The sequence below is a fragment of the Centruroides sculpturatus genome, unplaced genomic scaffold (assembly GCF_000671375.1).
Source record: "Centruroides sculpturatus isolate CEXI.00-Female unplaced genomic scaffold, Cexi_2.0 scaffold1338, whole genome shotgun sequence".
Taxonomy (NCBI): domain Eukaryota; kingdom Metazoa; phylum Arthropoda; class Arachnida; order Scorpiones; family Buthidae; genus Centruroides; species Centruroides sculpturatus.
In genome coordinates, this window is record NW_019385795.1 from 142,227 (window position 1) to 158,370 (window position 16,144).

The 16,144-nt window shown below is 29.0% G+C and overlaps 1 protein-coding gene across 1 annotated transcript in view; it reads right to left on the minus strand.

Moving 5' to 3' along the window:
• Window positions 1-424: 424 nt before the first annotated feature.
• Window positions 425-16,144, minus strand: part of LOC111642175 (ceramide synthase 6-like) — an 83,554-nt gene continuing 67,834 nt past the window's right edge. Inside the window, exons 5-10 of the mRNA XM_023388462.1 lie at window positions 9,905-9,955; window positions 9,738-9,830; window positions 9,523-9,651; window positions 9,335-9,441; window positions 3,969-4,125; window positions 425-3,875 (exon numbers count right to left, since the gene is read on the minus strand). Coding sequence (XP_023244230.1) covers window positions 3,777-3,875; window positions 3,969-4,125; window positions 9,335-9,441; window positions 9,523-9,651; window positions 9,738-9,830; window positions 9,905-9,955 — 636 coding nt within the window. The 3' untranslated portion in view covers window positions 425-3,776. The remainder of the gene's footprint in view (window positions 3,876-3,968; window positions 4,126-9,334; window positions 9,442-9,522; window positions 9,652-9,737; window positions 9,831-9,904; window positions 9,956-16,144) is intronic.

Consider the following 16,144-nt stretch of genomic DNA (forward strand, 5'->3'; position numbering starts at 1 on the left):
TTCATAAAGCATATGCGAATACAGTACTTTTGTATCATATATGACAAATGTTTTTAAAATGCTTTGCTTGTTGCTATCAGTTCAGTCTATTATAGAACCACAAATTTATAAAATATTCCTTACAACGGACCTGGACCCAAACTATCCCTAGGAAAAGTTGAAATATCAGAATGTTGCCAGTCTGAACTGTTTATTCCATTTTAAAAATCAGTTTACTGTTACTTCATGTGCACAATATCTGTAACTCAAAATCTACCCAAGTCTTAATAATTCATCCAATTCATTCTTTAATATCTTCTTGCAGTCTCTGTCATCTTGTGTTCTAAAACTTATTTTATGTATGTCACTGAATACTCATATAAAAACTGTTTTAAAGAATTTGGGTCTTCATAACTAAGAAAATAAAACAGTACTCATCACACGGTCACGATTCGTAAAGCATATGCAAATACTTTTATTTCTGAGTTGCAAACTATTTTAGGTGATGCCAGAATTTTCCAATACATCGAGATTGCCGAAATTGCCAACTACAAAACAATTATTTTAATTAAAAGACACATCTATCGTTCGGTGCTCACGATTCCGATTAGAGCCAAACCCACATTTGCAGTTAAAATATCTTATCGGCAACAATGTGATTTTCTATATCTCGTTAGCGTGTATTATGCTCATTACCGCATGCAGTTATTTTATAAAATAGCCATTATCTACAATAACTTTATGTTCTATTGTCAAAACTATTTACAGGAATGTCGTTTTAGTCCAACACCTTCTGCATAAGACAACGATGACTTAAACTGCACGTCTTTCTTGATATAAAGTTTTCCTTTGTGTAAACCATCAAACATTTGCTAGAGTAGTATATTAATTAAAGATAATAGAGGAATCCCAGAATTCAACCTATTCAATTGTCAAATATAATGATTTCATGTGCAACTTTTTGTACTTCTATATTACACAATTACATGGAATATTACTAACAATTTTCCTATTTAATTTCATATACATAATTAAATAATATTTGTTTAATAGTATTCCATTAAAATATGCAGCTATAAAATGTACTGAAAGTAAGAGTAATGAAGTTTTCTCATAAAACAACTGCATTTATCATCCCAGAAAAATACTTGTTAAAATAGTTTAATATAAGGAGATAAAATATAAAAGGTAAACACTACCAAATGATGTAAATTAATTATTTATAGCAGGATCATATGACAGAATAAATGAAATTGTAGGACAGCAAATCAATAGATTTTAATCCAATATGATGGACTGGCCAGATGGCAAGGCAGTTAAGGCATAGTCCTAGTGCCCTGTGGGATCTGGAATTAAATCTGAGCCATCAAAACCCTCAGGAATTTTTCAGTGCCAGTCCACCCTGAAAACACAGAACCCATCCCTCACCATCTGACTGAATCCACAATAAGCTCAAAAGGGACATAGTGCCCATGGGGTAGAAAGAGAAAGAAAAAAAAAAAAAAAAACAATCTGATTCAATGGAAGTTCAAACTGAATTCAGTTCATAAAATATCGAACAATAAATTTTAAAGAACTTCAGTACAATCCACTTTCCATTCCTTTAAGTAATTGTATTAGTTACACCAGAATCTATAATCTAAACTTTGCAAATAGTTGGACCTTTGACAATAAGCGATATCACAAGAACTAGTTAGTGCACACCATCTACAATTAACTAAATTGACACTCAATTTGCAAAGTGAGTCGAAACTATACAAAACCACCAAATCCAAATTGGAGAAACATTCCAAGAAATTGGATTTGATGTCTGTTAATTTTATATATTTCTACTTCGTAACATCTATAAATACTGCTGTTTATTATAAAAAATCTGAGCATCTCAACCTCAAATATATTATAACATGTATAAAGTTTTTAATAAATTATTTCATAATTTATTCTAGAAGTTTCACAACTAACAAGAAGAGAAATTTTTCTACAACAATGAATAATAGAAAAAAAAAAAGTATAGTAAAATAGTTTTGATAGCATTTTTTGTTTCCTAAACCCGAATTAAATGTCTCAAAAATTAATCATTTGCATCGATTCGCAGGAATATGTCTTGGAAATTTTATAAATGATGCAAAATTTTAGATGAGACTCGTAACATCATGTATACTTAGTTATAGAACTACAGCCTCTTTCTTCTTGCAATAATTGAAATATTGTTCCCTAGATAGTAAACAACAATACGATTAATTTAATCAATCATAATTAACAAAACAACAAAAAAAAAGCAGACTAGCTATAGCTATTACTGGCAAAAGAAATTAATTATTGGGCCCATAAAGAACATTACAGAGTTCAGTTCGAGCAAATCGGATTTCTAGTAACTGCATTTGTGAGGCAGAAACTGCATGCACGGCACAACAAACATGAAATAATAAACAAAACGCAGTAATTAAGTGTATATTTATATATATATATTTTTTTCCTTTTTTTAATCATAAAAAGCTACTATTGCATACAATTTTTGCTCAAAATAAATTAAAAATTTCAAGACTCCCCCCAGTTAAATTATTACACACGGATACAACCTTTGGAAACTGGAATATATTTCTAAATATATCCATTTAAATTATTCTAGTTAACAGCAATTTAAAAGTTAGTTCAAAGATTAATGTAAACATGGAATAATTTTTTTTGTATCGACATTGTCTGTGATTCCAGATTTCTGATACTGGTGCACTTACACAAGACACAATCTTTACATCACATGTTTTTAAAATGACCGCATTTCTTTTAGTACAAGAGACTAGATTATTATTTTTTTTTTTTACAGAAAAACGTGACATACTGATAGTAAAAGTTAACTATTCTTGTTTAATAATTAATTATTTTACGATGTTTTGATTAAATTTTTACCAAAAATAATAAATTTACTTTCATTTTTTTATCTTTACAATAATGTATTCGTGAAATATTGGCCGATTATTCGATGGAATGGAGGCAAATGTGATGAATTATGATTTTAAAAAAAAGTACAAATACTGTCGATGGTTTAAACAATGGTTACTGCAAACACTGTACAAGTTATGTTTAAGAGAATCATAAATTCAAAATTTGTTTCCTTTTTTTGTTTTCTTATTTATGTCATTTTGTATTTTTAATGCAAGTTAGCACAATAAATCAGTTGTTTACAATTATTATATTCTACGACAAAGAAAAGGGGGCTTTCAAATAATGGTCAACCTTCGTAAAATAAGCATAGTCCAAATGCTGCGAAACCTGAGCGATTTTTCTGGTCCATTTTTTTTTTAAATTGACTAAATGTTACAATTATATGTAAATCTGATTTGTAAAAATGCCTGAGAGCCCGAGTAACATAACTAGACAGTTTTTGTTCTATGCATTACAGAGTGACACTCTGGCTTTACATCAAACTTGGTACTGCAAAAATAGAAGTGGAGAGGAAATATTCTGGAGTAAATTATTAACTAATGTGCAACCTTGTAATTACAAAAAAAAAAAACCTTTGCAAATGGGTGAACATAGAGAATGTTATCATCATAATACTTGTTATACAAATATTTTTGTCAAATGATAAAATGCAGATACCAATCAATTTTTTTTTGCAAGTATAAAATACACGTCAAAGTGTCTATTTTGAATTGATAGCTGAGGGATAAGGATTCTATTCAACCAAGTTTTGATGGTTTCCATTTTCAAACAAGTGGCAATTATACATTCACAAAGGCAAGTGGGCCACTGGAAGATGGAATGTCCTTTTTTGGAACATGCTAATCAAACAGATCTCAAGATTTTCTGCGTGTTCTATTATTGCAGTTTCCGTCTGCATTACAGCTGCTACTGCTGCTGGCAGCACTGCTGTCATCACTACGGATATCTTTCACCTTAAATGAAAAGAACAATAATAATTAAATTTAAGATATATTTAAGTTCACGATTACATGGAAAACAAATTCAAATAAGTAAAAATTGTAAACCTGTTTCGAGGAGATTGCTTGAAGAGCAACTCGAATGATCATCCAGGTCCACACTATGTGAAGCACTTGCAGGGCACACAATAATCCATTAAAAATGTAATAAGCAGGAAACATTGCAGTACATGTGACAGCTTCAAAAGCTGTACTATATATTACCCTGGATAATTTAAAAATTATTATAAAACTTTTACTATATTATTTACAGTGATTGACTTGATATAGACTGGTGTTTGATAATCCAAATATTCTATCTTCAACCAAATAAATATTCCAGTTTGCATTTTGTTAAAAAATTACAGAATAAAATCTAACGTTTACAAAAAAAACTTGTTTTTTCTAATATAGGAGTCAACAAATTCTACATGATACTTCATATCTTTGTGATAAGTATACACGGTCTTTCGAAAACAATGATACCATTTTAAATTATTGTAACTAAGTTAATTATTACCCAAGATGTATGCATTGTACACCAATTGATAGAGTAACTGAGTTTCACCTACCATCTTCATTCAAATGTCTTTTTGTCTATTACCCATAGGAAGTTCTGTAAGCAAAAATGATGACCCCACAACAAAAAATTTGTTTTTCATTCTTCAATCTGCAAACTCAGAATCAGTCATCATTGTGTAGTGAGAATGTTTGCCAAGTAAGGCAATCATTCATAGTGAATCACTTTGAAATTCTCTGCGAAACTCATTAAACATGGATGACTAATTAAAGTCATGTAGTAGTAATCACAGTTTTTTCACACTTATTCTTAAAGAAGATTGGAAAAATCTAAATATGGTAAGCATTGAGACCATTGAACGGATCTGTCAATTCATCCATATTTTTTACATTTAATATCTCATTTTCATTTCTGAGAACACATAGTTATGTATCTCTTTAATCACAGACATTACAGAATCTGTGAGATAAGATATGCCAGGAAGCTACAGCTGTGATTCAAAATGTGTCAAATATGAGATACCCCATATCATTTGTGCATGCCATATTGAATGTTTTTCAAGATAAATTTCATGTGCAAAATGTGATTATTCGTAGTTTCTATACAGTAAAAGTTTATCAATTTACATCTGAAATCTAAAAATGATGATGTACTTTTAATTTGTGTACATCTTGTACTTATTAACATTTCTGTATTGTCTCAAAACTTCTTGAAATTCCACTTAATTCAAAAAAGCCAGGCTTTAACAGATTTTCATATTAACTCTAATTTTAAAATAGAGTAGTAATAAACTATTTGAAGTTATTAATTCCATTCTAGAATCTAAACTTTATATATTAAATTACTTATTTAATGTATGGGTTATTATGTTTCATCAGAAATATATGTAAATTTCAAAATTAACATTTAAGTCTGAGAGAAAAACGATATGAAGTGATATAAAAGAAATATAATTTTTATAAAATTTATATTCACATTGTTTTGGGAGGTAGTCTAACAATGAAACATATGAAAACTGATGCAAAAAAGTAAATACATTTTTATATCACCTTACTGAAAATCTTATGGTAATGAACCTAAAAATAGATATTCATTGTACACACATTGTAAATTCTGTACTGTACAATAAATTTACTGTTCAAGTATAGCAGTGTGTAGATTTTAAACATTGTGAGGTAGCAAGAGAGAAATTTCAACTTAGTTACATTTAGTTAGTTACATTATTTATTTCCCATTTTGTTTCAGTCATTTTGAGTTTTGGGTTTGACTTATGTTAAACCTCAACTGTTAGCTCGACACTTCCTAATTAGACCTTCATTTGCATAATAATAAGATTTGAATAATGGGTGAAAGTGCATCACAGTGATCCCATTAATTTGGGGTAAATATAATGACTAAAATATTATATAATAATCTACTTATAATATTGTAACTACAAATGTTGATGGAAACACATCGACTGCTCAGAGCAAGAGGGTTACAACTCAAAATTTTCGATATTTTAGTTATTGTACTTATGGGAATGCTTGTATCGAGTTCTATCTTATGTATAAAGGTTATATCTCTAAATGGCTTATTATGGCTCTGGGATGTACATATAACAGTTTTGCAATATGCTAATACACTCTGTTATTGAATTCAAGAGGGTTACATTTCGAGTTGTAACAGTTTTCAGCTTTCAATTAATTGCATTCTTGGTGAAAGAAAGTTGCATATAAAGTTGCAACTCTTTTGCATTCTAAATCTGTCTATCTATATAACCACATTTGTTCACTCATCAACTCATTTGTTCACTCACCAACAAAGGTGAGTGAACAAATGAGAAGAAAATGTCATTCTGTTTTCTGGAAACTGGGAGATATAACACGACAAAGAGAATTTGTGGCAAGAAATATTGTTGTAGTTGAACCAAAATACAGATATGTTAAACAACATACTACTAAGCAACGCTCAAAAAACTTTGTTTATTATTTGGAAACTGATGGCGAAAAGGTTAGTGTGTAAACATATGTTTCTTTCTACATTAAGTGTCAGCCATAAATTTGTGTCTACTACATGGGCCACTGATGGAATAATAGAAGATGACTTCCGGGGAAAACATGAAAGCAGAAAGAAAAGTGACGAGGAAATACTGAAGAATGTGAAAGAACACATACTGTCTTTTGAACGTGTTGAATCACACTATTGTAGAAGAAATTCAACCAAACAGTATTTAGATGGCAGCTTATACATTAGTGAAATGTATCGGCTATACACAGACTATTGCAGAGAAAAAGAATTACCACTTGCTAAAAAACACATTTACTCAACGGTATTTCATTCACTTAATCTTTCATTTCATCAGCCGAAAAAAGATCAGTGTTGTAATATATGTACTGGATATAAAAACAGTACAGATACAGAGAAATTACAATTGCAGGACAATTATAACACACATATAAAAGAAAAAGAAATGTCAAGAGCTGAAAAGACTAAGGACATTGAAGCAGCAAAACAGGATACAAATAAAATTGCTTGCTGCTTTGATCTCCAAGCAGTTCTCCCTTCACCTTGTGGTGAGTGTTCTTCCTTATACTACAAAAGGAAACTCTCATGTTACAACTTTACAATTTATGATATTTCAAACAGTAAGGGCCACTGTTATTTTTGGCATGAAGGCTTGGCCAAACGAGGTTCAAATGAAATTGAACATGCCTCTATAAGTTCATTACTTCATTGCCCAATACAGTTAATGAAGTAGTTTTGTTTTCAGATAATTGTGCAGGGCAGAACAAGAATAAATTCATTGCTTCATTACTTTTATACTGTGTAAATAATATAGACCATATTAACACTATTACTCACAAATTTCTCATTCAAGGGCACACACAGAATGAGAATGATTCAATGCATTCCACCATTGAGCGTGAAAAACGAAGAGTTGTTAAAGGTGGGACAATAACACTACCTGCTCAATGGGTACCAGTACTGAAATTAGCCAAGAAAAAAGGCAGCGTTTATAATGTGACTGAACTAGATACAGCAGATATCTTCAATTTGAAAGACTTATCACAACAAATGGGAAACAATTTCTCCAAAAATGAAAATAATAATTTAGTGAATTGGCCCAATATTAAGATCATTAAGGTCATGAAACAAGATCCTTATACCATCTTCTACAAGCACTCATATGCGCAAGAGGATTTTGAAAAGTTAAACATTCGACAAAGAATGAGAGGTAGATCTGCCAAAGTCATGCTGCACCCAGCTTATTCTTCACCACCAGGGATAGATGCTGGAAAGAAGAAAGATTTGCTGGACTTGTGTAAAAGTGGTGTCATTCCAAGCATGCATGCATCATTTTATAATTCTCTGAAAGTTTCCAGTAGTGTTGAAAAAGACTGATCTCTAATTTGCTTGATAAAACCATAGCACAATTAGTGATACTTTTTTAATGGCTGTGTTAATTTTTTGTGAACTTTCTTACTTTTGTTTTTATTGTTTGTCATGTTTGAACAACATGGGTCTCATAAAACCAGAATGTAACATTACATTTTTCTGTTCTGTTAAAATAAATACTGTAACTTTATATAAAATGTATATTATTATGTAATGGCAAACAGCTGTTCTAAGTAAAAAAGAATGGCAAACAGTTGTAACTGAGAAAACAATAATGACATTTTGAATGCAAAACTGTTGCAACTCAAAAAATATGTAATAATATAACAGAGAAAATACATTTAAATAATATTATTATTCCAACTCAATGTAATGACTATAATTAACATTCAATCCAAATTCCATTGATTTTAAACAATTCCCTGATTTATCAGCTGGAATTGAAAACTTCAAATGGCTCTCCTGAAAAATATATATTTTTGAGTTGTAACTCTCTTGTTCTGAGCAGTTGACATGTTAAGCAGCATCTTACTTTTTGTCAGCAATATATAAAGAACATTTTCAAAATGACACAAAGCTAATCTTCACTTTTGCTGGTCAGCATGCAGCATGATTGTAAGTGATTGGTTTCGATTAGGTTCTTTTTCCTAACTGAGTTAATTGTTTGATATTTTGACAAATTGCAAATTTTACTAATAATCAATTTTCTTGTAATTACTAAATTAAAATCTGTAACATTGAGTTTTATACAAAGTGTTGTAATAAGTTTTCTGCTTTGTAGTCAGAAAGTTCAACACTGACATTTTCAGTTTATTAAATTGGTGGCAGTTTTAAGTTCACTCAACATAAACTAAAAGTTTGCTGGATTATTGGAGTCCACAACTGTATCCAATGAATCACTTGGAATGAAAATGCTGTAGCTTCTTGTAGCAATAGCACGAGGCACTATCAACAAAACACAATTCTTTTGGCACATTTTGTCATTCAAGAACCTTGAATAGCAAAATGTGATAAACCTTGAAGAAAAACACTGGTATATGATAGAGTGTACTAGACAATCATTGAAAACAGAAACAATAAAGGTGATTAATGGTAAGCTTTGCCTTGCTGATTATTTTGTTGCCACAGGAAATTCTGTTTAAGAGGCAGTTTTGCATTTACAGTATATAGTACATACTGTATTACTGTTCTGTAAACATGGTCTAAACCATGTTTGCAGAACATATGGCCATTTATAAGAGTTTGTTTTGCATTATGGTACATAAGAGGATGGTCATTGATCAAGCAGAGATAACCTTCTGAAATGGGATCAAATTACATTATTCATAAGCAGGTTGTGCAGAGGGGATAATGAAACAAGAACAAACAATTACGAAAAAGTTAATGTATCAAATACAAAATTGCAAACTGGTGATTTAAGTGCTATAAAGTAAACTTTTTGAACATTCAAACTAATTTTAGTTCCAATGCATCTATAATATTAAGTAAATCACTGTTAATTTTATTTTTATAACAACTCAATATAAGAAGACAATACCTATATGGGTATAGTCCCAACCTAGATACTATCCATGCTAATGTGAAAACTACAAACAACATGTCACCAAGGCGTTGTTTATGAATATACTTTGCCATTTTTGCTGCCTATAATAATAATAAATGTTGTTTTATTTATTTAATACCCAGAAAAATAATAAATTGTTGAAAATAAACAAACAGACAGACCTCTAAGGGACAATCTGCAAAGTCGTGAACAATTAAAACAATAGTTCCGATACGTGTAAGATTACTCGACCAAGAAAATACCAACAAAAGAATGGTAACAATATGATGAACAAACATCTGTGCAAAATCCTATAACGAGATTATAAACAAATTCAGTTCGCACAATTAAAATGAACATAATATAAATTCTGTAATAGAAAATATCTTCCAATTACTTTTCTTTTAATATCCATAAATTGAGAAAATGTCAATGACGTATAAAATCCTAATTCAACCATATAATACCACCAAACATCGCTTGTCATGGACTGTTCAAAAGAAAGAAAATCCAATTACACATTCTAAAAAAATCTCATTTTTTAAATAATTAAATTATACATACATGATGAGGATAGTCATACCAACAATGTTTTGTATCCCATAGCCACGGCTTCTGTAAAAGAATTGATCACAATTAAACATAAAATTACAAAAAGAACATTAGAAATTTTCTAAATTTTACACAGATAAACAAAACCAGAACAGAAAAAACTGTTTAGTCAAACTACATTAAAAAAAACTAACGTGTAAACAAAGAGTGACCTCAATTTCTTCATACACTAAATTTAGAGTTTCTAGATTCTAGGGGAAAAAAAATCTGTTGAATACTTGGAACTGGCTCCATGTACTGTACCTTTTTTTATGCAGTGATAATTAAAATGAAACAAAATACAACTGACCAAACTTAATTTTCATCAATTTTTTTTTAGATAATTATTAATTTTATAGACTCAGAAAGTAATGAAAAATTCTAAACATTCATTAATTTTATATATTTTTATTTATTGATTAAAAATGTATTGAGTTAAAATAAAACTGTGGTCTAAAAGTATCACCTAGATTATTGTCAATATATTTTGTATATATCTGTTTGGTAAATTTAAAATTATTTTATATGCAATCACCATTCTACATTAAACTTATGCTTTTAAAATACATCAAAAAATCTTTATTAACATTTTAAATATAGAATATATTTATAGTCAACATTACCTCGTCAATCCAAAGCAGACTAAATTATGTCTTCTATGTGACCATAAAATTGCTATAACAGACTTATCGTACGGCAAATGGTGAAATGGCGTAAAAATAAACTTTAATCAAACAAAACACTAAATTATGTTTTATATTGCGTCACAAAATGAAATCCTTAAAATATTTGAAAATTAAATTTCCATCCTAATTTTTAAATTTAGAAATATATTTTATAACTTTATCCAAAAATGATTTAAAAATTAAATCAGTGGAAACGAGCAAGGATATTTACCAATTGATTTTGTCATTGATTCTTTTATGATAAACGAGTAATGCTCATTAAAAAAAAATCAACAATCAATTGTTTTTAGTTATTAATTAAAGTGATAGAATATTGTAAAAAAGGGAAGGCACTGAGGTCGGCGTTATGTGTGCGTTTTTTATTCGCTAGTACTTTCGACGAACATATAGCCGTCGTCATCAGGCGAATTATCGAAAGAATTAAACGGAAATAATCCGATTTGGACCCCTTTTTTACAATATAATATTTTGGCGTGATCGTCAGCAAATTGATCATTAAGTGATAGAAGCATATTTCATTTTAAAAGGGCAAAAATCAGCTATTCACTTATTATAAATTGCATTAAAATTTACAAGTCAGTAAAAATAATTAAGCAAAAAAAAATTCTAGAAAATTAACACAGTTAAAATAATAATTATAAAATTGTCCTCAAAGTACTTTTGTGTTAAAAATTAATATTTAAATTATATTACACAGCAATTTCCCAATAATATATTACAGTAGAGCATCGATTATCTGACCCCCAATTAACCGTCACCTTGGTTAAACAACCATTCTAGTAGGCAAATTTCAAATGTCCGCTAGTGATGTGGCACTACAATATTTGGCTATGTCTTGACTACTTTAATATTATTTTTGTTAAATTTTTGCATGTTTTAGCTGGCAACATCAGCTCGACCATAGAAGGGAGGTCAGTATTTAAACAAGACTTAATTTTCTAATTATGAGTGGTTGTTTGTTTTGTGAGCAATAAAATAATTTAAAAATAATTTTTAACGATACAATAGCAACAATTATTATTTTTAAAAAAATTTGTTAGGCTTAACATTGATGAAAATTCAATGCAAAGTTAGTTAATAGCGATATACTAATATACTAATTACATGGGATATACTAATATACTATACTAATAATGTATTTTTTTTTTCATTCTTTTCGGTTATCCGATTTTTTCAGTTATCCGACCAACCTGAGTCCCCAATTGAGTCGGATAATCGATGCTCTACTGTATTTACAAGTTGCAATTTAAAACTTGAATTTTTATAAAATATCAGAGATCTGTTGACAGATTGCTACCCAATTTGATAGCATTTACTTCTGAATAGCAGCAAAAACAAAAATCAAGGAAATGTAATGCAATTCTTTTTTGCGTTTACATCTGGCAGCAATCGAATATTTGATGACAAAATCTTACACTAATCAAACACTTGTGATTTACAGTTTATGCAATTTTATCAAGATATATTAAGTATATTATACTTTAAATTTAAATAACATTTTTATACATATTTTTGGTCTTGAAATTATACATTTACATAATCAAAAAATAACTGCAAATCACCAATGCAAAAGTGCTTTGTAATATATCTTGATAAAATTGCATAAACTGTAAATCACAAGTGTTTGATTAGTGTAAGATTTTGTCATCAAATATTCGATTGCTGCCAAATGTAAACGCAAAAAAAAATTGCATTTTAAGATTGCTTTAAGTTTGTCTTTTACTGTCATTTTATTTATTAACTCTAACATTATCTGAAATGACAAAATAAAAAGCCATCAATTAACAATGTCACAGTACATTTTTGTGAAGAGATGCAATTAATATGTAATATAGCAGGGGTGGGCAAGTAAAAGTTCAGTGGGAGCCGAAATGTGTTTTGCAAAATGCATGGGAGCCGCAGTTATGTACTTTTTTATTCTGTACCGCAATTTTATTATATAATATAAATATAGTCGACCCCCTATAACACTGTTGATTATTCCATTTTATATGAATTCCATGTTGTACAAGTCACTTAGATTTTACAAATACACCAGGCTGTGAACGTTTCACATATTTGTAAAATCTAAGTGACTTGTACAACATGGAATTCATATAAAACGGAATAATCAACAGTGTTATAGGGGGGGGGGGTCAACTGTATAATATAAAACAAATATTGAATTTTTTAATAAACATATTTTTGCAAAATTGTGAAAATAAAATTGTAAAAATAATAATAAAAAGCAGAAATTAACACTTTCAGCAAGAGCCGCATTTGCCCATGTCTATAATATAGAGTCAGTAAACCAAACAAGTATTAATTTTCTATATTTCAAATTTAAAAGTTTCTTCAATAAGGAATTTTTTGATTCGTAGTTTTAAATTCTTTATATTAAATACTTTTCACCATATTAAATTTACTACACTTGAAACAGAACAACTTACAATTTACAACTTGAAACAGAACAAAAGTAACATTATTTCATAGCAGTTATATTTTTGTATTATTTAAAATAATAATAATAATATTATTATTTTAAATAATACAAAAATATAACTGCTATGAAATAATGTTACTTTTGTTCTGTTTCAAGTTGTAAATTGTAAGTTGTTCTGTTTCAAGTGTAGTAAATTTAATATGGTGAAAAGTATTTAATATAAAGAATTTAAAACTACGAATCAAAAAATTCCTTATTGAAGAAACTTTTAAATTTGAAATATAGAAAATTAATACTTGTTTGGTTTACTGACTCTATATTATAGACATGGGCAAATGCGGCTCTTGCTGANTTAATATTTATGAAGAATTAAAAATAATACATTTAAAATATTTTTAGAAGACATTCTACCAATACGAATTATCAGAGTTAAACTTTTAACATGAATGCATTCTACTCCACTTAAAACTATGTCGTGTGCTGTAGATGGCTGGAAATTGGACCAAAAATGTTCTGTTCTATAATAAACCCATTGTTAACCTCAAAGAAAGAAGTGTCTATCTTAATAAAAGATGGTGCCAAGATTTATTGATTTTTCTGATTAATTTACAGATGAAGCATTCAGAAAATTAAAACTTATAGCAAAAAGCATTCGTAAGTAAACTGATATATGGAGTTTTTTTGGTTAAAAAAATTCATTGACCCATATTTTTAGTATCAGACTTCTTTAATTAAAAAAAGTGAAAGTAACATCATGATAACATTTGTCGCAAATTTATTTAATACTCCATAAAAACTTAAGTTTGTAATTATTTTCGAAAGAAAGGCTTGGTTTTTTAATGAAAAAAATAATTAATACACATCTAAAGCAAATCAATTTATTTAAATAATCTGATAATTATAAATTAAATTTAAGCCTTCGATACTCTAAATGTATTTCTAAATTTGTTAGCCAATTAATACTGATGTTTTGGTTAGGACAGAGAACGCAAATCATTATTGACAATTCTCTAATGAGACAATATATAGATTATCGAGCTGAATTTCATATATTTATACTTAATAGCATATGAAATAAAGAGTTTTCCTTATTTTGCAAAACAATGGATACAAAAATAAATTTAAGTAATTTCACTTAATTTTCTAAGTAACTTTAAGTTTTTAGTTACTCCACTTTTAAATCGATTGCTATTGTTTCATCTTGTTACTTGTTCTCCAAACAATTCAACAATGAAGACAATGGTCTAAGTATTATCATTAGATAAAAGCATTAGATAAAAGCACGTTATATTGTAATTGTGAACAGAGTATTCGAAATTACTGCATGGTTTACTTTTCTGTAATCTTTTAACTGTTCCTTCAAGTGACTCTCCTTGGACAGATATTAGGAAATTACTCACTAATAATAAAAATGAAAGAAGTATTTTCTATGTTAGCAGTATTTTCAAAAATAAAAATCAGATTTTGGACATAAGATGACTACAGAGGATGGATTAAGGAAACTAATATTACTTATAAAGTTAAATAGATAAAAAAGTAGACAGTGAATAAGAAGACAATCTAAAATTGGATATTATTGGAATAACTGGAAAGTTAAGAAATGTTATTACAAATAATAAAAAAAATAACAGCATTTTATTCATATAATCATCAAGAGACAAACTCAGTTTGATGGTATTTGTTAAGCTTATTAAGGACTGTAAGATAGAAATTTGTATAATTAATAAATACACTGTCTTTCAGCATTAATTTAGTTTAATCTAAATGTACACAAGTGTTTTCCAATTGCAGTTGTGTACATTTTAAATTAAAATAAATCAGCGTCAAAAGACTGTGCATATTTATTAACTGTACTAATTTTGCATTGAGGGTTACCAAGTTTATTAGAAATCTATAAAATTCAAAAGGTAATAACTTTTTATTTGTAATGTAACCAGAAACATTTTACTTTTAAATAAAATATGTACAATAAACACCAGGATGAAGTCATCTATGTACCAAAGCCTGTTACTGGTGTGAAACTCAAATAAAAAAACAAAAAGAAAGAAAAGAAAAAAAAAAAAAAAAAAAAAAAGGAAAATATCCTATTCTTCTCAGATGCTTGTCAAATTTTAAATTGGAAGAAAATTTAAGGCCTAATTCTTTGTATTTAGTAAGGCCTAAGATGAAATTTTAGGTCCCTTGAAGCTAGAGAACCTTCTAGATTTTTAAAGGCTTACTTAGCCTGATAAATCTTTAAGTAGGATGATAATTATATTAGAGAGGTTTAGGGAGGTTTCTCAGTTTGATAGATCTAAATTAGAAAGGTTTTTAAAGGCTTTAGAGCCTGTTAGAGCTTCTAAACAACGTCGAGTATGATTACAGGGATTTTCGAAAGGCTTCTATAAGCCTGACTTTAAAGATTTGTACTCGATAAAGCTTTCTGATAGAGTAAGAATTGTGGAGGTTTAGAAAGGCTTTTGAGCCTTGAGAATTTCTAAACGGCATTAGAATTGGATTAGAAAGAATCTGAAAGGCTTATAAGCCTGATAAATCCAAATATAATGCTGATTAAAGATTGTGTAAAAGGGCCTCTTATATCTTTTAAACAACATTCTATTTAAGGATTTAGAAAATGATTTTAATCTCAAACACTTAAAAATGCCTTAATTTTATTATTTACGTATAAAATCGTACGTTTAACTGTGTTGAATTTCAGGCTTAAAAAGGCTACACACATAGAGTTTCAATAATGATCAGGCTCGGCAGGGAGATCGTTTATAATCACATACCAGAGAATCACTCACAACACTACCAGTTTATAACCACTAGAATCACTTATAGACCTCACTAGATTAAACTACACCCACTAGAATCACTCATAGACCTCACCAGATTAAACTACACCCCTAGAATCACTCAGACCTCACCAGATTAAACTACACCCACTAGAATCACTCATAGACCTCACTAGATTAAACTACACCCCTAGAATCACTCATAGACCTCACTAGATTAAACTACACCCACTAGAATCACTCATAACCATCACCATATAAATCTAGACCCACTAGAATCACTCATAGACCTCACCAGATTAAACTACACCCCTAGAATCACTCATAG